Source organism: Sciurus carolinensis, chromosome 4 (assembly GCF_902686445.1).
Source record: "Sciurus carolinensis chromosome 4, mSciCar1.2, whole genome shotgun sequence".
In the NCBI taxonomy this organism is placed as follows: Eukaryota; Metazoa; Chordata; class Mammalia; order Rodentia; family Sciuridae; genus Sciurus; species Sciurus carolinensis.
In genome coordinates this window covers 145,339,325-145,365,483 of record NC_062216.1, presented here as the reverse complement: position 1 = coordinate 145,365,483, position 26,159 = coordinate 145,339,325, and the positions used below count along the sequence as shown (strand labels likewise).

Below are 26,159 nucleotides of genomic sequence, written 5' to 3'. Positions count from 1 at the left end.
GGGTCAAAAAGTGGATCCACTCCAAGTTTTCTGAGGATTCTCCACACTACTTTCCAGAGTGGCTGTACAAATTTGAAACTCCACCAGCAATGTAAAAGTGTGCCTTTTTCCCCACATCCACAGCAACATCTGTTATTGTTTGTGTTCTTGATAATAACCATTCTAATTGGAGTAAGATGAAATCTTAGAGTTGGTTTAATTTTCATTTCTGTAATTACTAGAGATGTTGAATACTTTTTCATATATTTATTAATTGCCTGTATGTCTTCTTCCGTAAAGTGTCTGTCCAGTTCCTTGGCCCATTTATTGATTGAGTTCTTTGTATTTTTTGTGCATAACTTTGAAGGTTTTTATAAATTTTGGAGATAAGTGCTCTCTGGGGGGGTGAGAGAAGAATGGAGAAACTTTAGATTATGTAGGGGGAAATGAGAGGGAGGGGGTATGAAAAATGGTGGAATGAGACAGACATCATTACCCTATGTACATGTATGATTACACGAATGGTATGAATCTAAATCGTTTACAACCATAGAAACAAAATGATGTACCCATTTGTGTACAATAAATCAAAATGCAGATTGTAAAAAATAAAATAAATAAATAAATAAAAATTAAAAAAATAAAAGAATCATGAGATGAAGTTTAGTAGTATAAGCTAGTAGGTCACTAAAAGATGAAGATAACAAAGAGCAAGTTGAACTTTGTGTATGTCGAAAACCGATCACATTCATCTGAAAAATGAAATGGCTACCGATGTTACTAAGCAGGTGATAGTCTCTGCAAAGCATCAAACATCAGAGCCAAACCAGAGGTAATAGGTTCATGGATGCCTCCTATGAATGGCAGAAACCTGTCTCATGGGTGGGGACAGCAAGGACCTGACTTGGGTTAACACTTTGGCTTCTAGCAGAGTGGCCGTCTGCTGTTGTTCTTCCTAAGGCTACAACAGTGGAGCAAATATAATCCCATTGCTACAAAAGCCAGGGTTCAATTCAACTAAATTATGTTGAGACTACTTTCTGGCAAACTAAAAAATAGTTTCTGGAAGGGAAATACAAGACATCATACCCAGAAGCAGTAAATGGCAAGAACCTTGCTGAAGAAGTTGGAGCTGTCAAGATTTCCTTGACATTTCACTCTCCTGCTTGGGCTACCCAATTTCTTGAATGGAGTAGCTCTAGCAATTGATCTTTTGGGATTTGAAATGTTGACTTTAGATAATCCTCATCAAATGAATAACTAAAACTTAGATTCTTTGTTGTGCACTTTTGGAAACCTCTAACCTCATAGTACACATCATACATGTAATACCTGATCAGTGTTTCTCTTCCTCACTAGACTCTGCACATCACAGAATGGGAGTCATAACTGGTTTCCTTACCACTGATTTGCACAAGTTTCTGGAGCAAAGATGCTCAGTCAAACTGGATGTTTGATAGATGGGGGTGGATAGATGACTACTGTTAGGTAACCTACTGGGATGGAAGTTATTTCACCTAATTAAGTAATTAACTTGACCTTGTTAATTTACAGGTGATATGATTTTTCTTTATGAAAATGTATTAAGTTCTTTATATGTAGTTAGTGGTTGACTCTCTACTGGTCTAGGGAGAAAATTACTATTCTCAAACTAGCTTTTTTAGGACTAAAATAAAACATTGTATCCCTTGGCAGAGGAAGGGTAGAATGTTTGTATAATTGGCAATTATTGGACTCCCCACCATAAGGTATGCCCTGGGCTAAATGCTGTAGGGATATGTTTTATTATTCTAATTTATTAGAAATAGAATCTGAAATTTGCAGATAATAACTTAAGTTTTTTTTCTGGAAGTCTCAATTTCTTCAACAGGTGTCAAAGCTTAGCCTGACACTTTTGAAGTGTCAAGAGGTCAAATCCAGATCCATGCACTGGAACCAAGCCCTTCCCTAAGCATTCTACTCATCATGAGAGGGGCACAAGGGGACACATAGATTGACAGTACCCTGCCTCCCCAAACCTCCTAGACATGATCTGCTGGGGACAAGGAGGAGCCCCCATACACTCTCCTTACTCTCCAACTTACCTTCCTCATCTCCACTTGAGTGTTTTGAGTCCACCAGGAATTCATCCTCTTTTATTTCTGCTTATGTCATGAAGAAACTGGCAATACAAGAGACTTCTTCTCTTGAGTGACTCTCTTCTTTTCCTCTCCTGTCCTTTTCACTCACACCTCCCCAACCTTCCATTATCAACAGAAATAACTATTCTCTGAATTTTCTTTTATTTGCCTTCTCTGTTGTGAGAATGTTTTTCACCAGGCACAGTGGTGTGCACCTCTGATCCCAGCAACTTGGAAGGCTGAGGCAGGAGGATCACAAATGGGAGGGTAGCTTGGGAAACTTAAGGAGACTCTGTCTCAAAACAAATACTAAAAGGGGCCAGGGATATAGTGCAGTGGAAGAGTGCCCCTGGATCAATCCCCAGTGCAGGAAGTAATAAATAAAAAAGTTAATAAATTAATAAATTAATTTTTTAAAAGAAAGATTTTCCTCTGAGGACCCTGCTTTTCTGTTGTACTGTCTTTTCTCCCAACCTTTAAGTACCACTGAACTAGAGATGAGATGAGAGATTTCCTTGGTCCTCACTGCCAATTTCAGATTGTTCTCTGGCACTTCTCTCTAAAACCTCAAATGAATTCATAATGCTGACTTCCAATCGTGCTACATGGTATTCCCCCAGCTCATTTCTACTCTCCTAGACTACACATATTTACTACATTTTTAGTAGACTACACAAAAGTGGTTTATTGCAAATTATGTGGCATCAAAACACAACATAAGTATCAGCATATACAAAGCATTGTGCTATCTGTACTATTTGTGTTGGGTTAAAATAAGAAAAATTTTAGGTGCTTGAACATGCAACCTGTGAAAATTTCTAGAACCTCCCTCTGCTTGTGAATTAAGACTTATCATGTAATCCATATAAGTGGGTGAGTTGGAGCCACCCCAGTAGTGCTATCTAGATATCAGCTGTACTCTTCCAGTGCAAGGTGCTTGCCAAAAGCAATTTTTCATTAGTTGATTTGCCTTTGCATATTATCTCTAAGCACTTAGTGCAATTATCAGGACTCTTGCCTGTTTTGATTTTTTTTTTTTTTTTTTTTGGTTCTGGGGATATCAAACAACCAACTAGACTTTTTGCATTTTAAACTTAACCTGCTAGTGAATTTAAAAAGGTTTTAGACTCTTTTGAGAGAGATTTAAATGTTGCTAAAGCAAAGATCTTCAAGAAACATTCTAATTTCTCTGGTTATCATTTCAGAGTTTAAAAGCAAATAGCTACCAAACCAACTGAGAATGCTATGAAAACATAGCTCAGTAAATATTTACTACAATTACAAAAATTCCCTAGGAATTTCTGAGTACCTTTTGTATTTTCTTTGCAAACATAGTAAGTGCTTATTCTTTCTCCCATGGTATACGTTAGAGATTAGTGTGTTCTGATAGACCAACTATTCTTAAAACAGTCCTAGATTTTTTTTCCCCTTTAAGGTTATTGACTTTCCAAAAGAGTTCAGGCCAGTTTCTTTGCAGAATATCTTTAGGATATTTTATTATTTTTTGTTTGTATAATTAAGATTTAAATAAGACTACTTTTTACAAGAATATGCAAAGATCATCAGTATATTTTCAAATCTATTGCCCCAACCTAATTAGTCTATGTGGAGTTTCCTAAAGAATTAGTGAAAAGTGAAGAAAAAGAATTAAGAGTCTCTGCGAATTTTACAAAAATTAGCACCATTTTTTACTCTTTCAAGCACAAAGGAATGATAATGACCAATTCCCAGACTTGAATAAGAGCAATTTATTTAGCTAAAATAATTGACTTATTTATGCAATGGTTCTTAAAACTCATTTTGCATTGCAGTTTTTTACCTGTGGAAGCAATTTATACCAGAAAATACTGTACTATAATGGCAGTGTACGTGATATCTACTTTAAAATAATTTGTTTTGAAAATTGATAAAGCACAGAAGTAGTTCATGTTTGAAATGTCCCGTCGTGATATATAGTAGTCTCTCATATGTACTAATTGAAACTTTCTTTGTTACAAGCTATTGTGTACCACTAAATGTTTAACAACTGGTTCTTCTTACCCAACCTCGCTCCCATCCTAAAAATTAAACAAAAAACAAAATAGTCCTGGCTTATAGTATCTACCAATTACCAAGGAACAAATATTTATACTATGTCCAATTTCAGGCTACCAATGTGACATAAGTCAGCCACAGTATTGATGAAAAATTAACAAGCTGGGCATGGTCACACGCTTATGTAATACCAGTGGCTTGGGAGGCTGAGGTAGGAGGATCACAAGTTCAAAACGAGCCTCAGCAATTTAGTGAGGTCCTGAGAAACTTAGTAAAGACCCCTTGTCTCAAAATAAAAAATAAAAAGTGCTGAGGATATAGTTCCATGATTAGGTGCCCTTGGGTTTAATCCCCAGAACAACAACAACAAAAAATTAAAAATAGGTTCTCACATACTGATCTGAGCTCACGTTAGCACACTACTGTTGTAGGAAGAGAAAACAACTCAATTCAATTTAAGGAAAACATGGTCAGAGCTGACCTTGGATGCAGGGTGAGCTACTTGGCTTCCTCCATATACCTTAGTTGCCCCAGAAGCTCCAGACCTAGAACCTGCAGACAGAATAAGCAAAGATTAGGAACACTGACTCTCACTCAGATGGGGTTAAAATCTCAACCTGCCACATGCTTTCCAATGTAACCTTGGGCAACTTAATCTCTGTAGCCTAGTTTTTCCTTCTATGTGATAGAAATAATAGTACCCATGTAATGGAATTGTATTAGAGAATGGATTCATACCTAATAGTTTAGGGTTCTCAGCAAAGCGTAAGTATTTTATATTAGCATCATTATCATCATCATTTTAAATCAGCAATCGTAGAATATATCTTTTACCAGCTAAAGGCTTAATATCAAATCTCATCTACTGATGTGAAAAGCATGCTCATCCCTAACAATTATTCAGGACAGAGGAACAGCTAATTTCTGGGGTTAAGAAGGCCATCTTTATTCAAACTAAATGAGATTGGAAAGGAGAAAAAGGTGATTCCCCTAAGGAAAACTCACATCTTTTATGTAAAATGAAGGAAGTAATGACTACAGGGTAAGCAAAAAATAACAAATGCTTATTACATAATACTACAAATATATTGTTTTCAAAAGTGTTATATGAAATATAGCTGATCACACCAAAATTGATCTGAGTCTCATTAAACTATGTTTTGGGTAAATCAAGATGACAAAAGTTGTGTATTTATGTAAACTCATGGAAAGTGCATTATAATAATGCCTTAAAATGTAAAGACCATTGATATTTTCTAGAAAATTATTGCAAATCAAAAAACACATAATGATATGTGTCAGATTCTTAGCAGACCATTGTTAGAAAGGCAAACTTAACCAGCAACATCTGAAATTTTATTTCATTACTTAATTACCAAGTATAATCAAGTGATGAATCCAATTCAACCAATGAATTTTATATTCATATTTCTAATTAAATATTTTCTTTTCACTGTGCTCTTTTCAAGTGTATCTCTTTCTCCTTCTGATGTATATTTTAATACAATGAATGAAAAAGTAATGTGCACTGATCTTTATTTCTGATGAACTATCGCCTAACATTTTTGGTTCAACTTTTTTATCATTGCAAATAATGTAATTTCCAGCATTTTATGGTACTGATATTTAAAAATAAGTTTCTTCACTCTCTTAAATTCATCCAATGACATTTAAATTAACATAATGAAACTAGAAAAGAAGCTTAAAAAATCTCCAAATATAAAGTAAGGATATGGAAATTTTAATTATGGTGGTTTGATCAGTATACCTTGTATACATGTATTAAAATATCACATTTTACCACATAAATATGTATAATTATTAAAGATTAAAAAATCTTTTGATGGAAATGCTAGCTATACTGATTTGATTATTATATACCATATAATGTGTCAAATAATCACATCATAACCCTGAAATACATAGAATTTAAACTATTTAATAAAAACATAAATTACCATAATGATTTAGTATCTATATTCTATTTTAAAATAAAACTCTCAAACAAAATTCACACAGTTCTAAAATTTAATTGAAATGTAAAGAGTGAAGAGTAGTCTAAACATGCTTGATGTAGAGCAGAATGATAGAATTTGTTCAACTAGATATGAAGACCTATGAAGTGAAGGAGACAAAGATAACACAGTACTAAGGATCGATGTATGAACAAATAAAACAGATTGGATAGCTGGAAGCTGACCCCTACATAGATGGACACTTGATTTGTAATTGGGTTGTAGAGATGAACAGTGAATGAATGTACCATAATTAATTTATATGCCCCATTTTTACTGAGTAACCTCAAAAACAGATAAAAGACAAAAATGGGTACTGAGATGTAAAGTGTTTCTGTAACAAATATCTAAAAATATGAGAATGACTTTGGAACTGGGTAAGAGGAAAGAGAATGACTTTGAATCTGGTAGAAGCTGGAAGTGTTCTGAAATAAATATGAGAAAAGTCTATATTGCTGTAAACAGCACTTAAGGCGATTCTGGTGAGGACTCAGAAGAGGAGGAGAACTATGTAGACTAAATCATCTTAGACATTTTTTAAGTGCCAAGTAATCATTATCATAACACTGACAAAGGTATGGATGACTCCATTCTGATGAGGTCTAAGATGAAAATGAGGAATAACTTACTGAAGAATGGAGGAAAAACCATCCTTGTGTAAAGTTGGAAAGAATTTGACTGAATAGCAGCCATGCAGTACAACTTGGTAGAAGGAATTAAGAGCGATTAACTAGGATATTTGGGAGAAGATGTATCTAAGCAAAGTGCTGCAAGGCTTAATTGTTTTAAATAAAATATGAGATGAGATGAAGATGGAACTTATAATTAATAGGAAGCAGACGTTAAAGATTTGGAAAGTTCTCAGCCTGGCAAAGTTGAAAAAGTATGTTCAGGAGAAAAGTAGTAGGGCTATGGTCAAGCATCATTTCATCAGGAGATTAGTATGGATAGAAGGAAGCCAGATGCTATTTATCTGAACAATTGTCAATATTATCTCTATTAGCACATGCTTGGAGTACCAAGAACTGAGGGAAGGGCTTTTTGGGTACCCATGGGATCTTTGCTACTCTGTGACAACTCAAGTCTCTGCTCTCTAAATTTGAATGTAGTATTCCTCAGCCACCCCAAATATGAGACAAGCAGGCCTAGATACAGCTCAGGCCTCTCTTCTTGAAGGAGCCAGCTATAAGCCTTGGTAGTGGCCATGTGAATTTCAGAGAATGCTTCAGAGGGAACCAGACAAACTGGGCTATGGAAGAAAGCTCCCACTAGGGTAATACCTTGTTCATCCATGGGGGCAAGACCACCATAGAAAGCTCCCAAAGCGGGGTAGTGCCTAGTGGAGGCCTAGTGGAGCTGTAGAGTGGGACCAGCCCCGAGACTCCCAAACTGCAGACCCTGCAATGTGCAACTCCAACCTTTGAGAGTTGCTAGTTGGGTTGTGTCTGGTAAAGTTGTGGGGATAGGGGAAAAAAGGGATCTTGGTGATATAACACCCAACCCAGGATGTAGAAGGTAGAACATAGATTCAAAGGAGATTCAGTGTTGTTTTCCTTGTTGGGTTTATTTACTTGGGATGTATTACCAGTTTCTTGTTATCTAATTCCTTCCATAGGAATGTCTGTCATGTCCCTGTCTACCATGGTACTTTGGAAGTATAGAGCTTGTTTGATTTTACAGGCTCACAGTTGGAGAGAGATATCCATTTTACATATTTAAATAAAGCTCAACTTTTAGACTTTTGAGTTGATGGTGAATGAGTTAAGATTCCAGGGGCTACAAGGATGGAAATAGCATCTTTAATATATGAGCGGGACATCAAATTTTGGAGCCCAGGGCAGTATGTTATGGTTAGAATATTTGTGTACCTCCAAAACTGATGTTGGAATTTCATGTCTGATGCAATAATATTAAGTGTTGGGGCCTTTAGGAGCTGATTAGGTCTGTAGGGCTCCTCCATCGTGAATGGGATGTAGGACCTTGTAAGAGGCTTCCCACAGAGTTAGGCCCATTTTGTCCTTCTGTCTTCTGCCATGTGAGGACATACAGCCATTCCCATCAAGACAATGCACTAACAGGTGCCATCTTGGAAGCAGAATCCTCACCAGATACCAAACCTGACAGCATCTTGATCTTAGACTTTCCATTCTCCAGGACTGTGAGAAATAGATTTTTGTTGTTTATAGATTACTTAGTATTAAGTGTTTTATTATTTCAACACAGGTGGATTAAGGTAATTTCTAACAACAAACGCCCAGAACTAACATGTTATTCTAATATTTGCTAAGACAGAGATGGTAAACATTTTATAAGCTGAAATAAGATAATGCCTCACTTTAATTGGAAGATTTCAGGGGTTTTAAAAAATCTACTAGAACAACTCTCATCCAGAAAAAAAATCACTTTAAAAGTTTTATCCCTGGATTTTATCTAAGATGTCAAGAATAGTTTGGCAATCCTGTAAATAATTCTGTGTAAAATTAAAAAATTGTGAACCTAGGAATAACTTTCAAAATGATGTTGTGAAGAGTTCGCAAACTTGTTCCTCAATGAAATAAACCAGTTAGTAAAAATTATATATTAAAAATTTAAGTCTCTAGAAATTGTCCTAAGGGCATTTGGCAAATGATGTAATATTTTTAAAAACCTACTAAATCTCAGTAAGAACAGCAAGTCTGTGATATTAATATGAGCCACAGCCTTTTCTTTCCACCACTTCCTACTTATTGTGACAGAGCTCTACTCTGAGTGGGTACAGCTGCACTCAAAAAAATTAAGTTGAACCTTTTTGTTCACATTATATACAAAACTTAAATGGATCAAAGAATGAAAACAAGAAATGAAAGTATAAAACTTTTACAAGAAATATTAGGTTATACAAAGCTTCCTGAGATACAACACCAAAATGATAAGTAACCAAAGAAAAAAATGGATTGAATTTCAAAATTAAAAATGTTGTTTTAAGACTACCATCAAGAAAGTGAAAAAAATCATCCACAGAATGGGAGAAAATTTTTTCAAGTTATATATGATAAAGGACATGTATCTAAAATCATACAACTGAAAAAATATAAAGACAACTACAATACAAAATTGCCAAAGTATTGAATAATATTTCAGTCATATGTATTCATAGAAAATATATTTAAATAGCCAATAAGTACATGATAAGATGATCATCATCATTAACCTCTATGGAAATGTAAAGCAAAATCAAATGAAATGACAATTTATATTAGAATGATTTGATTAATTTTTTTTTAAAAGATAAGTATTGACAAGGATGTGAACAAATTGGAATCTTTATAGGTTTCAGTAGGCATGTAAAATGGTACAGTGCAGTTACTTAGGAAAACATGTGAGAGTTCTACAAAAAGTTGAACATGGAGACATCATATGTCCCAGCTATTTCACTCATTAATACATATCCAAGAGTTGTGAAAATACTTGTCTATATTGTACACAAATGGCCTCAACAGTAATTGTAATAGATAAAAAATAGAAACAACCCAAGTGCCCATGGTCTGATAAATAGATAAAATGTTGTATATTCATACAATGCAATGTTATTTGTATATAAAAAGGAATAAAGTGCTCTTCTATGCAATAGCATAGATGAATCTTGAAAACCTGGTAAGTGGAAGAAGCCATTCACCAAAGATCAGATGTTGTATGATTCCATTTAAATAAGATATCCAGAATAGGCAAATCTTTAGAAACAGGAAATACAGTGGTAATTTTGTAGAGCTGTGGGGTTGGGAGCAAAATGATAAGTAACTACTAATCAGAGTGCATTTGTTTTTTGAAGTGATCAAATGTTTTAAAATTGAAAATCGAGATGTTTTCACAACTCTGTTAATATACTAAAAACCACTGGGGGAAAAACAATGAATTTTATGCTTAAAATGATGAATTATATGACACGTGAATTGTATTGCAATACAGCTTTTTAAAATGTGACTTTAACATTTACTGTTTTAAATATTTACTAAGTATTTTCTTTATAGCTAATGACGAATCTTGGGAATATATATTGAGAATAAACTAAGACCTTTATGCTTATTAAATTCATGTTTTTCCTTCAGTTATTTACTAGTCCTTTCTTTGCATTGCTATTATGAGACCTTAACTCAAGAAGGAAATGCAAACCAAAACTACACTGAATTTTCCTCTTATTCTAGTAAGAACGGCAGTCATTAGGAATACAAATAATAATAAACGCTGGTGAGGATGTGGGGGAAAGGGAACACTTTCATACTGTTGGTGGGACTGTAAATTAGTGTAACTATTATGGTAATCATTGTGGAGGTGTCTCAGAAGACTGGGACAGAACCACCAACAACCCAACTCTATCACTTCTTCAGTATTTATCCAAATGAATTTCAGTCAACATGCTGTAATGATGCACCATATCCACGTTTAGAGCAGCATAGTTCACAATGGCCAAGTTATAGAACCATCCTAAGTGTCCATCAAAACATGAATGTATAAAGAAAATGTGGTGTATATATGCAGTGGAGGTTTATTCAGTCATAAATGAATGAAATTATGCTATTTGCAGGAAAATTGATGGAAATTCATAGCATTATATAGTAAATGAAATAAACCAGATGCAGAAAGTCAAGGGTTGTATGTTTTCTCTTATATGTGGAAGTTAGAAGGAAAACTGAGGGAAATAAAGGGGGAGGATCTCATGAATATAGATGGAAGAACAGTAGAGAAACAGAAGGGGATCGGGGGAAAGAGGAGGGGAGCAAAAGGGTACTGGTGAATTAAGTTGGCTAAATGATATACAAAGTATGTACATGTATGAATGTGTCACAATGAATCCTGTTATTATGTACAATTTTAATGTACTAATGAGAAAATTTTAAAAATAGTGATATATTCTTTAACAATAGTCCAAAGATGGAAGAACAAAATTTTCATTAAACATTCTTAATTACTACCACGCTTTACCTTGCATTTGAATTCATATCATTCCATCCTGTGTGTTAGTTTTCTATTACTGCTACAATAAATTATCACAGACCACATAACCTCAAGAATTCTGCTTTATTATTCTGTTCTGTAAACTGCAAATTTGACACAGATAATCTTTGGGTTAAGGTGTTGGCGGGCTACCTTCCTCCTGCATACTCAGAGTTGGTTTCTTGGGTGACATGATCTGACCTTGCTCCCATTGTCATGTCTCTTTTCCTGGCTCTCTTTTACCCTCTAAGACTCTTTTGATTACTTTAGGCCTAATAATCCATGACAATCTGTCAGTTTTAAGGTTAGTTGATTAGCAAACTTAATTCCATCTGCAGCCTTAATTCCCTTAGCATATTATCCAGCATATGTGGAGGGTTTTGAGATTAGGACAACTTTAGCAGGAGCATTATTGTTTCTCATACCATGATTTTCTCCTGGTAAGAAATGGTGTATAAATCAAGGTAATGGAGAAAGCCCTTTGGGTACATGGTAATTTGATAATCAGTAAAGGAGGATATGTCTCTAGAGTAATGCACTATAATAAATTTGCCTGAGTAAAGGGTAGGCCTTTATTTTGTAAAGTAGAGATAAGACTATGAACTCAGGCCTGTTTTCATGAAAACCAGTTATAGGGAGAAATACAAATGAAAGGTGAGGATCTGGAATAGGATTGATTGCTTTTGAACTACTGGAATGGCATATCCAGCAAACAGCTTCCCATGACCCAGTGTTTTAATTGAATGGCCATTGATTTAGGTCAGTGGCTTCCACACTTGGCTGTTTTCTTAATTACTGGAGACATTTCAATTTGGTATTGTATTTCCAGGCTTTAATCCAGAACTGCCAAATCAGGAGCTCAGAAAGCAGAGACCCAAAAAGTATTTTGAATAATTTCTTTAGGCGATTCTAATAATTAGCCGGATTTGGTAAAAATTGATTTAGAGAACAAAAGGAGCTGGATTTATAATAATAGAAGAAGATTCATGAGTTAGCTAGTTTTGTCTTCTTATTTGACAGTTAGTTTTCAAAGCTAAAGTGCATTTAAAAATTACTTAGAGTCTTGGCCACTGTCTTCAGTGTCCAGCCAGTAGACAAATCTTGGAGTATCATTCTTCTCATTTCCAGGTAGTCTCTGCCAGACACAAAAACCTAGACCCAGTGGATCTTTTCCTTTTTTTGGATATACTCTGCCATTATAAACCCTGTCTTATAAGAGTCAGCCTTTGTTAGGTATTACAATCTGATTAGTAAATTTATTCTTATCAAACAGATCTAATGTATGATTACAGTGATGATTATGATCAGTTTGCATTTGGATATACTCCTTGACTTACACACTGGGGTTACTTCCCAATACACCTTTTTTAAAAAATTTTTTTAGTTGAAGATGGAACACAATACTTTTATTTTATTTATTTATATTCTTGTGGTGCTAAGGATTGAACCCAGTGCCTCACACATGCTAGATAAGCACTCTACCACTGAGCGACACCCCCAACAGCCCCCCAATAAACCCATTTAAGTTGAAGATCCATTTAATACACCTGACCTACTATATATCATAGCTTTGTAACACAGTACATGGTAGAGTGTCAGTGGTTTTAAAACTGTGATTGCATTGCTGACTGGGAGCTGTGGCTTGCTGCCACTGCCCACCATTCCAATAGAGTATCTACTGCTTACTTTTAATCTTGGGGGAAAAAAATCAAAATCTGATGTATGGTTTCTTCTGAATGCCTGTTTCTTTTACACCATTGTAAAGTTGAACCATTCTGTTGGGAACTGCCTGTAAGACCAAAAGTTCAGATGTACCAAATGACCATCTAGAGCCTATAAAGTGACATCTTTTTCATGAGTTGTGGGCAAACTTTTGATATTTACTTTAAAATGATTTAACAATCTTTCTAAAATAAGAAACATATTTTAACAAAGTGTTCCATTAATCAGGAAAGCACCGGTTGTTGGTAGAACACATATACCATAAGAGATGTCAGGAAGAGTCTGAAATGTTAATTTTCTCCGTAGATATCACACTACAGAAAGAAAGTCAGGAAGGAATTCCACCCCTGAACCACAGTCAGGAACCTCTGAAGCCTCAGGATAATATATCACGACCCATTCACCATCCTTTAGTTTTAAAAACTAACTTTGAAGATGAAGAGGAAGAAGGAGAGGAACAAAATGGTTAGTAAACCTTTCATCAGATTACAATGCATATTAAAAACCTCGCAGTATTTTTACGTATTTGTTTAGCTACTAGATAGGTTTATGATGTAATAATACATAGGGCAGATTTTGGTGAGAAAATTATTTTAATTTTATTAAATAAATGTAATTATGTTCTGATTTGTTCATGTCTGCGTATGCTTGTGATTATTTGGATTGGAAGGTTGTACTGCATAATGACGGGAAGATCTCGTGTTTGTGTGCATTATTTGAAGAGATGCAAATTACCTCCCACATTTATATATAACAACTGTTACAAAACACATTAATTATATGTGTCCGTCTGCTCACCTGCATATCTATTAATCATCTATTTGTCTTACATGAACCTTTGGAGTTATGAAAATCTATAGAGTAGTGTATAATTTATGATGTACTATCATCTGCCTTGTCCCAGGTGATCCTCACAAGAGTATGAAGAGAATTAGGACCCAGGTCTTCTGCCTTTCCTCTCATAAAACCACAGCACAGTGGTGTCTGTCAGTACGTACATCCAAGTGAGACACATAGAAAAATAAACTTCACTCTGTCTCTTCCCTGGAACATGTCTTCCTGTGGGTTACAGGCCACCACTGTCCCTCTACTTTGGAATACACAGAACTATTATTTTTTTAATCTGTTACATCTCCACGTCTCTCATCCTACATTCTCCTCCAGACACCATCTCAATGTGTGAGTCTGTGCCTTCAACTTCTCATTTCAAGATACATAACATGTGATTAGTCATATATTTTTCTCTTGACTGATTCTAATACTTAAAATGATAACAATTAAAAGCATTTACCAGTATGTAAATTTCTTAATTTTAAAAGCTAAAAAAGCATAATTCATCCATGAAAACAATATTTGGGATTTTTCTTTCTGATTTACACATTTTCAGATTATTTGGATTTGGGACAATTTAATTTAAAAAATATATATCCTGTAGATGCTTCTAGTTTATGGACAAAGACTCCTGAAGAAATTGAAGAAAAAAGAGCAATAAAGGAGATGTGTTATAAATCTGGTAAGAAATCAAAAATTTGTGGATTTTTCAGGACTTGATGAGATACATATACTAACCATTCTTTTCTTATGGGAGATTAGGTGAATACTATAGATTTCATACTCCTCCAGATATTTCATCATCAAAAAGCATAGCTCCTACAGTGGAAAAAGAGCTAGAAAAACCTTTGGAAAATGGCAGTGAATTGCAGGAAGGTAAGAAATGAAAAGGCAACATTAAAAGCGATTTGTAGTAGATACTTGATGTGATAGAAGGTGAATTATTTAGTATGATGTACACCAAATGATAAATAATACAACAGATTAGAGAGTAAGAAAGAAGTGTTTTTACTTGCTGACCCAAATTTTCTATGAAAGCTGCTATTAACCTAATGATATTTTCCTAGAGGAGCCACAGAATAAATAGACTTCATAAACACATGGTGACACTACATACCTCATGCAGTAATCCTGTGAACCATTTTCTTTTACAATCTTATTTGTGAAATAAATCTTCCTGTGAAATAGGTCTAGATTTTTTTTCTAAACAAACAGAAGATAACCAAGTCCAAGAAAGACTAAAGGAATTTCACAGAATGACACAATGACAGAGCAAGGGCATATTTGTTCATTAAATGAGCATGTTCTGTATACCAGGCAATTTCAGGACAATTCTGGTGGGCAAATCTCAGGTTCTGTCTTTCTTAGAACTTTTCCTTTGGTGTGGTGAGACTGATTTTGCTCTTTCTGAGCATTTTCCCCTTGAAGCAAGATAAGAAGGGCTTTATGTTCTGAATATAAAACAAGGAACTCAGAGAAATTCATGGATGTCATGAGTTTACATGGTTCTCTTGCATTTAGGGTAAGCTTAAAAACACATTTTGTAGGAGTAGGAGAGAAGTGAATCCCTCCAGGCTCCTGTTGGGGAAGAGAGTGAGAGAGAGAAAGGGTGGGGGAGACAGAGTGCGAGATCCAGGTGTGTGATAATGTGTAAGGATCAATAAAGTACAGGACAACATACCTGCTTGCTAATCTATATGTGGTGAACTATTTGAATAAATGGCAGTAGGTGGCAGCAACGAACCATCAAACAGATGGCAGAATAAAGAAAGACTTCATGAGAAATTTCTAAGAAGAGATTGCAGGCCTGCACTAATCACATAGAAAAAAACAAAACAAATTAGCAGTGAATATTAAAAATTTAAGACTAAAAATCCACTTATATGTATTTTGCTTTGTTTTATGCTTTAACAATTTTTTTTTATTTTTAAGTAGTTTTAGCTAATTCCTATGCATAAACACATTATGTATTCACAATAGTGTTGATCTACTGGAATTTTTCAAATTACCATTTGATTAGTAATACAAATAGGGGAATAAAAATAAACTTGTTTACTGCTTTATTGACAGTTATAAAATTTGCTTAAAATTTATGTATTTATATGTTTTTTATCAGATCACTGTGCAAACAATATTTGTATTAGCTTTTAATCTATTTACTTTCATCATGAATTCTATCACTAACTTCTTACTCACCTACTGAGTGACTCTCTATCTCTTTTTCCTGGAGTGACTATCTCTTTTTTTCTTATTTGTAGGGGATGGTCTTACAGTTCCCACAAAATTTAGCCTATTTGAAAGGCAAAGTGAGATAAAAACAACATCATTGGATAGGAAACCAAGGACTGACATTGCTGCTCTAGAAAATGGAGGTGAGTTAATTTGTAACTGGATGGTTCTGGATATATTATCACCACAAGAAATTTTGTGTCATCAATTTTTTTTTTGTCTTTTTCTTGTGTAATGCAGGGAGTGGGAGGTACATCACAAAATCAAATGCTTTCAGAGGCTTGTTTGTCTTCCAGATGTCTCTAGGAATTTGTGCTCATTGTGCAAGACATTCAGTTTTTTGTATTTTTATGAGAACTAATTGTGTGTGTGTGTGTGTGTGTATGTGTGTGTGTGTATGTGTGCATTGGCTCAACTTCTGACTATAATGAATTCAGATATTAAGCATGTGCAATAATATCATAGAACTATAAACACAGGAGGTCCCTAATAAATCCTTTGAGTTAGACTATGTCAAGACAGCTCTATTTAAATATAGATATGTAAATCATTTGTGCCAACACATCACATCCTAACTGTGTACTGTAACTTAAACATTTTGAAACTGCCTTTTCGCAAAAGCATTTCAGAAAATCCATCTTCTGACAGAAAATTCTAAGCTTTTAGAAAAGGATACAGAGACTTTTTGGATAAGGAAAAAGTTTGTGGCTGGCGGGAAGAATGTGTGAGGAACAGGAAGGAGTTTGGAAGATACCAGTAAGGACCAGTGCATCTGAAGCACATTGGTGATATTTTCTGCAGTTCTGATTTCAAACATTTTCAGTCATTTTCTCTTGTCAATACTTTTTCCTGGTGCCAACACAGTTTGATTCTATCCTTTCTTATGTCTGCAGTAATTACAGCCTAGTTGTCATTTGATTTTCTTGAAGCAATAAGCTTTAACAGTAAATGAAGAGAACAAAATGGGGACCCACTTCATCTGACTAACTCTAGTTGTACATTTTGGTGAAATATTATTAAATACATGACCATCTCGGTTAAAAGGTTATTTTCAACCACTAGTAAACTGATGTTTTTGTATGAAAAATAAACTTTTCTTTATGTTGTGACAACAGAAATATATTTCCTACTTAATTGAGTCGTAGAAAATGTGAGATTGTCATTGCATTTTAGTTACTCTCTTTAATAATAATAATGTGAGAACAATAAGCTGTTTGAACAGCCACACCAAAAGATTGTTAAAATTCTCCATCATTTGGAATACTGGGTTTCTGCATCTGTATCTTTTGATTCTCCACATAATGTTCTGTGTGTTCCCAGATAGAAGAATCTCCTGAGTATATATGTTTGAGAACAACATAAATATACCTAAGCCTCTGAACTGATAAAACATCCTTGTGAGGAAGATGATAAAAATTTAAAGTTATGTGATTAGTCAATATTCAATTTGAAGGAAAACACTTTAGTCTTATTATTTTAATATTTTATTGAGCTTTGAATTTAATAAAACATGCAACTCCCAAGTATATAGCTCAATAAAATTTTACATGCATATGCACCCATATATAACCATATTTATGATACTACAGAGGGCTTCTCCTTTCCAAGTCTAAGGTCCTCTCTCGATGGTGACAACTAACCTGTTGTCAGTACCATAGGTTGATTTTGCATTTCTTGACCTTTATATAAATGGAAACGTACAGTTTGTACTCCTTTAGTTTGAATTTTTTTACTTAAGACTAGTTGTATGAGACTGATCCATGTTGCTGATTATAAAAATAGCTCTTTTACACTGCTGTGTAGATTTCTATATGTATACAAATGTGTGTACATGTGTGTGTAAACATGTGTATGTGCATGTAAGTATATATGGAGAGAGCTAGTGTGTATATGCATACAAATATAACACATCCTATGTATGCATACATACACACACACTGTTAACATCCACACTCACACACACACATGCAGTTGATTCTTATTATACCCATAGCTATAGTCTATAAAGTTGACATGAACACTGAATTAGTGAATATTAAACCATTGCTTCTAGGGGAAATGTGTATACACACACGTACACACACATATATACACACACATATCTCAGGTGGATTAAAATCATTTCTATTAAGTTATAGAAATACTCATGCTGGTGGAGGCTATTATCTTTACTTTTATTAAATGGAAAACAAAGTTCAGAAGCATTAGGCCACTCTTCTGAGACTGCCCTTACTAAAGGTGTTGGAACTGAGATCCAGACCCCTTCCATGTGCCCCAGAGCTAAATTCTTGTACATGCTGTGCTGTGCCCCCTAATGTCTCCATCCTCTGTTCATTTTTGCATGAAAACTAAAGCAAGAATGGTCAGCCTGTCACCTTGTTAGACCTCATCTAGGCATGCGAGGGTCCTGTAACAAATTCTTTTACCCCTTTACTTGTGTTTGTGAAAAACCATGAAAGCACCTAGAGTACTGATAATAGGGGTTTGCTAGAAATTGTTTCCAGTTTGTGTTTTCTGTAGTCATTCTTGTACATGTCTTCCAAAGTCATATGCACTCATTTTTGGGAGGTAAACTTGCTCTATATTCTTACCAACACTTAATATTTTTATTCCTTTTAATTTTAGACATTCTGGTGGTTTAACAGTGATCTCACATTGTGATTTTAATTTGTATTTCCCTAATGACTAGTAATGTTGAGCACATGTTCATTGACTTACTATCCATTTTGACTTCTTCTTTTGTCAAGTTGCATTTTTAACATCTCTAGCCCACTTAAAAGTATCTTTTTCTTATTGATTTCACTGGATAAATCTGGATCCTTTCTGCCAACTTCTTGTCCTGCTCACTAATCCTCTTCATCTCTGCTCTTAACTCCATGTATTAAATTCCTAATTTCTACTTGACAATTTTATAAATTTTTTGATTAAAATTCCCCATTAGTCTTTTTTTGGATATTAGTCATTATTTTTTTCTAACTTTCTTTTGCACAGTATTTGGACATCATTCATCATCTTCTGGTTTTTTTTTTTATCAATTGTTCTGTTTCTTAATATGCCTTCTAATTTTAATTACATGTTGGACATTATGGATAATAATGATATACACAGTATGAATGAGGTTGTTTTCCACAGAGAAACTTTTCTCTTTTTTTTTGCAGGTAGCTAGACTATCAACAAGCTACCTCAATTATGTCAGGGTTTGGTTTTAGGCTTTATCAGGAATGAAGTAGTGGATTCTATACTATTTGCTTTTTCTTTTGAGATAAAGTCCTTATTCTTAGGGTAAGATCCTTGCTCCTAAAACATTACATTTCTGGGTTTGCAATGAGAGCCTCCATGTTTGCCAAGATCTCTCTAACCTGGGGAAGCTTGAACTCCAAATTTTGCTTCCCAAAGAGTATGCAGCTACCAAGGTCTCTGAGCAGTTCTTTAGCCTCCTGGATGCTCTTTTGCTGGCTTTCTGGGGCCCCACTTTGTGTGTGGAAAGCATGGAGTCTGTGTTTTTGGACGTTGCTTCTTTGCTCTTTTTACCTCTATCAAACTTTCCCTTAGTTTGAAGCCACTTTGTGCCACCCAAACTTTGGACTCTTTCTCTTTAGTAGTTGGTTAGTCTATTTCTGCTTGGAATGTATTTCCCTACATGATGAATTAGAAATACCTTTGTGGAAAAAGCTATGGTAAATGTGGAGCTTAACTCATTCAGAGAAAAAAGCCAGAGTCGAGAAGATGTGAAATTTACTTGTGTGCCTCCATTACTGTCGGGCATTACAGTTCCGTGCAGTGGGTTGTTTCCCAATTTGTTTTGGATATTTTGTAATTGCTTTTGGCAGGGAAGTTATTCTTATACAAGCCATTTGCTCATAAGAAGAAAAGTGAATTCTGTTTTGAAATTTTTATCATTGGTTTTATGTAAGCTTCATGAGGCCAAGAACCAAATATAATCAATTACCACAGGTAATTTTCTGTAGTAGAATGTCTGGCACACTATGTACATTCAGACAATACTTGTACAATAAATGATTGTATGTTTAAATGTATTGAATATATTGAATGACTGGGTTAATGGAGACATGTTTGTAAAACTTGCAGATGCTGGAAGTTAATATGTTAGAACAATGAGTCAAATCTATCAAGATAAACAAGCAATGATAAACATAAAGTCTTACATTTAGGTTCAAAACATTAATGGTGACTTCAAGTTGGGCAAAACCTGACATGATATAGTTTGTGAGGAGATAAAAGTGCTTTTTTTGCCCACAATGTTTCAAAACAATTCAGTAATGTGTTTCCATTATCACATAGCACACTGAATTATTAGTAGTAGTATAGGTTGGACATGGAAAAATGCTCCATAAATATCAGCAGTTATATTACTTCCACTGGTTTCTCCATAGGTTATTTAATGTATGGGTGTTATTTTTAAAGAAGGTTATTTGAAACAAATATTTGATTTTAAGAAAGGGTAATTTGTGTGATAAAAGATCAGAAAATTTTGTGTGTAAGTTATATTTAGAGCAACTATGGGCATTTACTTTGAGTAGCTGTGAAAGGTGAAACTAGAGATTGTCATAAGTTAAAAGAGAATTAATTTTGTTGAATATGTAACTTTTCTTGCAATTTTCTGTATGTAAGTTTGCATATTGGGCATTCAAATACATACACCTTAATACTTATGTATTAATCTAAGCATTTTTGACATGTGTAGAGATAGGGATGGCATCACTGTAGTATTTAAACAAAAGTGGACAAAAGGGATATTGTGGAGTATATTCCTGTGTTGAAAGGTAGCTTTGTACCACTTTTTGCCATTGCTGCTTTTGATAGTAATTTTTTGTAATAGGAGGTGACTGTTATGTTCCACAAAGGATCATATTTCTTGGAGTAGATGAAAGTGAAGCTTTAACTGAAGAGAAAGAAATCACCACACCAAAATGTTCAAATACTAAAGGTAATGAATCATTCTATATTACTGACCCATTTGTAATTTGGATAGGTAAATTAAGCATAAAACTTGGTTGTTATAGGAATCAATATAAGAGGGAAAGTAATAAAGCACAGTATCCACTGAGTAGGAGTTAGGAGCCCTGAGCTTCCAGTCCTGGCTCTGTCCCTAATTGTTTAACCTTGGAACTTAAACATTTTTAGCCTCAGTTTCCTACTCTGAAAACTTTAACCTGTTGGGCTACATAATTTCTAGGAGCCTTGCTTGCTCTAAAGTTATTGGTTCTCTTAAATCATAATGCCACATCCTTTTTCAGTTTTCTTTTTCCAATGTATAGCAGAACGACTGAAGTTTGTTAGAAAACACTGTGAACACTGTGAAAAGTACAAATCTCATGATAACGTCCCTATTTTATGATCACTGCTAACTGTAGTCTACAAATAATTGAGAGAAACAACAAAATCTATCCTTGGTTGTTCTATGCTGCATTTACTGTACTTGGGAGCCTCTCCGCTTGAGCACCTTTCTTAGTCCCAGACAAAAAGTACTGCTGACCTCACATTAGAGGAATTCACATTTTCTACATCAAAATGTAAACCCATTTCATCTACTTTTTTTGCTGACTATTAAATATCCTCAAGCATAGGAAAAGGTTTTTGTGTTAAAATATTTTAATGGAAAATCATATGTTAATCTCTTTACCTTTCTGATCAGAGATGGAAAAGTCCATCAAAGAAACTCTTTGATAACTATACTAATATGGTAGCCATAAGTTACATATGACTGTTCAAATTTAAATTATTAAAGTTAATAGGATTAAAAATTCAGTTTTGAGTTACATTTCAAGTGTTTAGTAGCCACATGTGGCTAGTGGCTACCATATTGAACAGCCCAGATTTAGAACATCTTTATCATTGTGGAGAGCTTATTGGATAGTCCCACTCCAAATTATAGAGCAAATAAAAGTTGATACTTTTAAATTATTTTCAGAAACACAATTTAAATGGGCCCACTTATAAAATTAATAACCTTTTATTTCTTTGGCATGAAGACATTAAAAATATTGCCACTATTATGTCATTTATATATTGAAGATAATAGATACTATTCCAGATTTTTAAGTTTTATCAGTGATATTTGAGGTACAGTGTGGCAACTAAAAAATTTTAAAGACACTTTCTAAAAATTAATATACATTTATATTTTTAAAGAGGTGTGCCCATATAATGTTTGAAAACTGAAATACCAACTGAAATGCTTCTTTTACTAATATTGACATTTTATTTTTTTAATTTGCTTTAAAAGATAACAAGGACAGTCCTCATCCAAAGCGTTCCCTAACTACCCGACTAGTACCTACAACGCATGTATTAAATGCTACTGAGAATATCAGTATGAAGTGCAGAGAGGACCCCTCTTCAAGTGAGACATTAGCTCTATCACTTTTAGGCCTTAAATATATGTGTCTTAGTGTGGATTTGTTTTGCTTATTTTGAAATAGAATTTTAAAAAAGAAAAAAAAGGATGGTTTGAAAATTATTGAGGACTAAGAATTAAAGACAAAATATTCCTGTACTAACTCTAATTGTGAAGTAGGTCCTAGTAACTTATATGCTTTCCCACTAGTTTAAAATAGATGTTAAAACAATAACATACTACTTTTCAGAAGATTCACTAGTATAACATTTACAATTTTCCATATAGGGAAATACATTGGCAATACATTGTGTTTTGGATTATTTTTCTTGATTTTGTTTATCCTTACTATTCAATACTCTGAACTACTTCTCTTGAATACAGTTAAGACTTGTGAATCTTCCTGATTCCTTTCCTCCTTCCTTCTGTCCCTTATTTCATTTCTTGAACCCCTAGAATAGTGTTGGTTCCCAGTGAGACCCTGAAGGGGAACAATTACGCCTTTTCTCAGGAAGCCAAGTTTGGTGTAGTGGCACTGGTTAAAAATACAGTTTTCAACTTCCAGACCTGAGAACTTGGAAACAGAGGCAAGACATGATATTGAGGAGAGGAGGCAGTGAATCAGAGCTGCATTGAGGGCTTAAAGCTTAAACTGAGGTTGAATGCTGGGACAAAGACAGATTTATCAGTACACTGTAGAGAGCAAGTACACAGCGTGATTGATACTCATTTCCTTTGTTGCAGTAGTCACTTGTGAGTAACAGAATGTCTCTATCTACAAAATTATTTTAAGTCTCGCTGGAAATATGTGCCTTAGAAATTCCTGAAAAATTGAAAATGCATATAAAATGTTGATGTAAAAATATGCAAGTAAAAATCAAAAAATTTATGGTTTTAGTACTTACAAATTCTGATTATCCAATCTTGTTTGACCAAACTACCTGTACACTCAACTTCTTAAGACTTTAAGAGGCTTTTGAACTAAAAGAGTACAAAAAGATTTATGTTGAAAATATTACAAAATTACTTAAAAATAGCATCATAATTATATTTGGGATACATTTTTATATTCTTTTAAAAGAATCCACACAGGCCTTTGAAGAAAAGCTGCTTATTGAAGGTTTTTCTCATCCATCTCTTTCCAAGATAGTTTTTTTTTGTCAATTAAAAATAAATCACCCTTTGTTTTAGAAAATAAAGTATTGGGGTGGTACATTTTTCCTTGCTTGATATTTGAATGCGCAGATATCTAATTAACACCTACAGTAACTTTCAGATGAAACAATCTCTTTAAAAACTGTAAAAATTTGTATCTTCTCTAAGTGAATGATGTCCAGCCAGTGAGGAAGCCTCATTTTAAAGGTGTGAAAAAGAGAAAATGGATTTATGATGAACCAAAGAACTTTCCTGGCTCTGGAATGCGGAGAGGTAAAGGGTCAATATATTTCATGTTTCTGAATTGTCATTTGAAGAGTGGTTAGATATCAAATATGTTCTTTGTGAAAAACAACTCACTGTCATGTACCATAAATGTTAGACGTAAACCTAACTCCTCTAAACTTAATTCTTTTAGCTTATGTTGCCTTCCATTGTACTGTCAAATACTATTAGCACAAAATAGTTTTTATGGATGTGAAGCCCGTTTGTTTTATCCCTCACTTCCTCTGACCTTTGTGTTTTAGCAGTACAGGTCCCAAATCCCAAAAATAAAATGAGTTACCATCATAATAATAAAAATCGAAATGCTGAGAATGCAACCTATATCCATGTTCAAAGAGATACCGTCAGGACTGTCCCGCTGAACGCACCGCCACGCAGCAGACCCACAAATGGGTCCTACCACAAAGCTGATGTTAACAAGGAACCCAAACTCAACCTCTGTCCAGGTGAGGCTCTTGTCTAATGTGGTTTACTTTGTCTGTGGATTGCATTCCCATGGAATTTCCTAATGGATCAGCTAATCCTCACTACCACTCCCTTTCCTCTTCTTTTTTGGGTCGTCATAATATGGAAACTAGAGGGAGGATTTCTTCCATGTGCCGTCATGCACATGATTTAAAGGCTATGGAAGAAAGCTCATGGTGGGTGCAGATGACTTGACACGGTTCCTCCCTGGAGCTCTGCCTCAGAGCACTGCACTTTGTTACCCTGGACAGCTTCATTTCACCAGGGGGGATTGTTTTTGATGGTTGACATTTTCTTGTTCCACTAACTGCTTTGTTCAGTTATCACTGTCAGGCTGTTCTTCAGGCCTTCATGATTACTATCTGAAAGGGTTACTTCGGGGGTTAACTGCAATATTGTTGACAACCTCTCATCTCTCCCACCATGCACAGATTGCTTCTAAATCATTTCATCATGTAATAGGGAAAGTCAGAGTGTATGTCAGGAAGTACAAGGCCACAGGGGAGAAGGGAACCCAATCTCTTTTCTCCCTGTCTCAGAGGAATTTTGCTCTTTTGAAGTTGGGTTTCATTTCTCTCAACCTAAGAAAAAATGCCACTTAAGTTTTTATAATTTCACGTTTCTATCTTTCCATGTTCACAATGTTGTTAGTGAAGTTCCAGATGTTACATACTTTTGAAAATCTAAGACTCTTAGAGAAATCTTAGAGAAGTCTTAGAAAATCTAAGACTCTTAAGTCTTCAACAACTTAAATAAGAAGTTAACTTTAAAGTATTTTTCTATTTGTTTTAGAATAAACTGATATGTGAATGTTTACATGTAAATAAAGACATTCTTAAGTGAAACTACCCCTTAGTTTTATTTATAATAATAATAGTAATAATAATAATAATAATAATAATAATTACTATTTTACTGTAAGTAGATGACTGAGCAGAATACAATGAGTACTAGAACAGTTTGTTGCCAGGTTCTAGACTTCCCTGAAGGTGCGATTATAGCATAGAGCAATTATACTCTGTGCTGTTTTAGTTTTTATGTCATTAGTGCAAATGCCAAAATGGGGGGAAATTCTTTTTATCATTTTCAACCATGCTTTGAGAACTACAGCTTCATAGTAATACCTGCAAACACAAATATAAGGTTAGATAATAGTTGAAAAGTAATAATGCTAGAGAGATGTATGTATCTAAGGACTAGATGGGTATATAAGTGCTTCGGCTTCCTGGGGCAGTGAATTTGCTCTAGCAAAGCGATTGCTCTGATGTTGGAAGTCAATTCATGGAAGGAAACAGGACTTGGGCTGTGCCACATTTAAAAAAAATAAAACTCTACAAGATTAGCAAGATCTTATGTTAAATTATGGTAAAGCAAGGTAGTGAAATATTTTGATTGCCTTCAGACATCACCCTCTCCTCTAGCATGGCTCATGGGAGAGAGCCTTATTTAAGGAATTGGAAAACCAATTAAGAGATCCACGGCCACGATCAGTGATAGCTTCGGTGGTCTCACTTATATCCCTGATGCCTCCTTAGCTTTGAAATGGTAAAATGAAATACTTAGAGAAGAGCTTCACTGCTGAGATGTTTATAACTTTGAAACACTCTTGGAATATGATTTTAAAGTTCAAAAATATTCAGTAGCAGTTTTCTTTTATTTTTTCAGACAAATATATGTCAACTTCATATAACGGTTCAGCCTGGCGAAAAAGAATTCCTTTTTCAAAACCTTATTCAAAAACTGAAAAAATATATCCAGGTAAATATTTACTTTAAGGTATCATGTGATTCTGAAAATGAATGACAAGTTTTTAAGTTTAAGAAACATTTTAGAAAAAAATTTAAATGAATACAAATGTCAAGATACATATGCACACTTAGTTACTTGGAGTTTTGTAGTTCTCTTGTCTATCAGCAATTTAATTTTACCTTGTTTTATTGTGTCCCTCTTTGTCAGTTATTTTTTTTAAACCAGGCCTTCATGCATGCTTAGGCA

The 26,159-nt window shown here is 34.4% G+C and overlaps 1 protein-coding gene across 3 annotated transcripts in view; it reads left to right on the top strand.

The window, feature by feature from the left end:
- C4H12orf50 (chromosome 4 C12orf50 homolog) overlaps nt 1-26,159 on the top strand; it is a 34,299-nt gene that overhangs the window by 4,919 nt on the left and 3,221 nt on the right. Inside the window, exons 4-11 of one of the 3 annotated variants that reach the window (XM_047550943.1) lie at nt 13,148-13,306; nt 14,277-14,354; nt 14,435-14,548; nt 15,931-16,044; nt 20,742-20,849; nt 23,583-23,687; nt 23,942-24,145; nt 25,830-25,922. In XM_047550943.1, the coding sequence (XP_047406899.1) occupies nt 13,148-13,306; nt 14,277-14,354; nt 14,435-14,548; nt 15,931-16,044; nt 20,742-20,849; nt 23,583-23,687; nt 23,942-24,145; nt 25,830-25,922 (975 nt within the window). Of the gene's footprint in view, nt 1-13,147; nt 13,307-14,228; nt 14,355-14,434; nt 14,549-15,930; nt 16,045-20,741; nt 20,850-23,582; nt 23,688-23,941; nt 24,146-25,829; nt 25,923-26,159 lie in introns of all 3 variants that reach the window. The other 2 variants (XM_047550942.1, XM_047550941.1) reach the window with 2 other exon arrangements.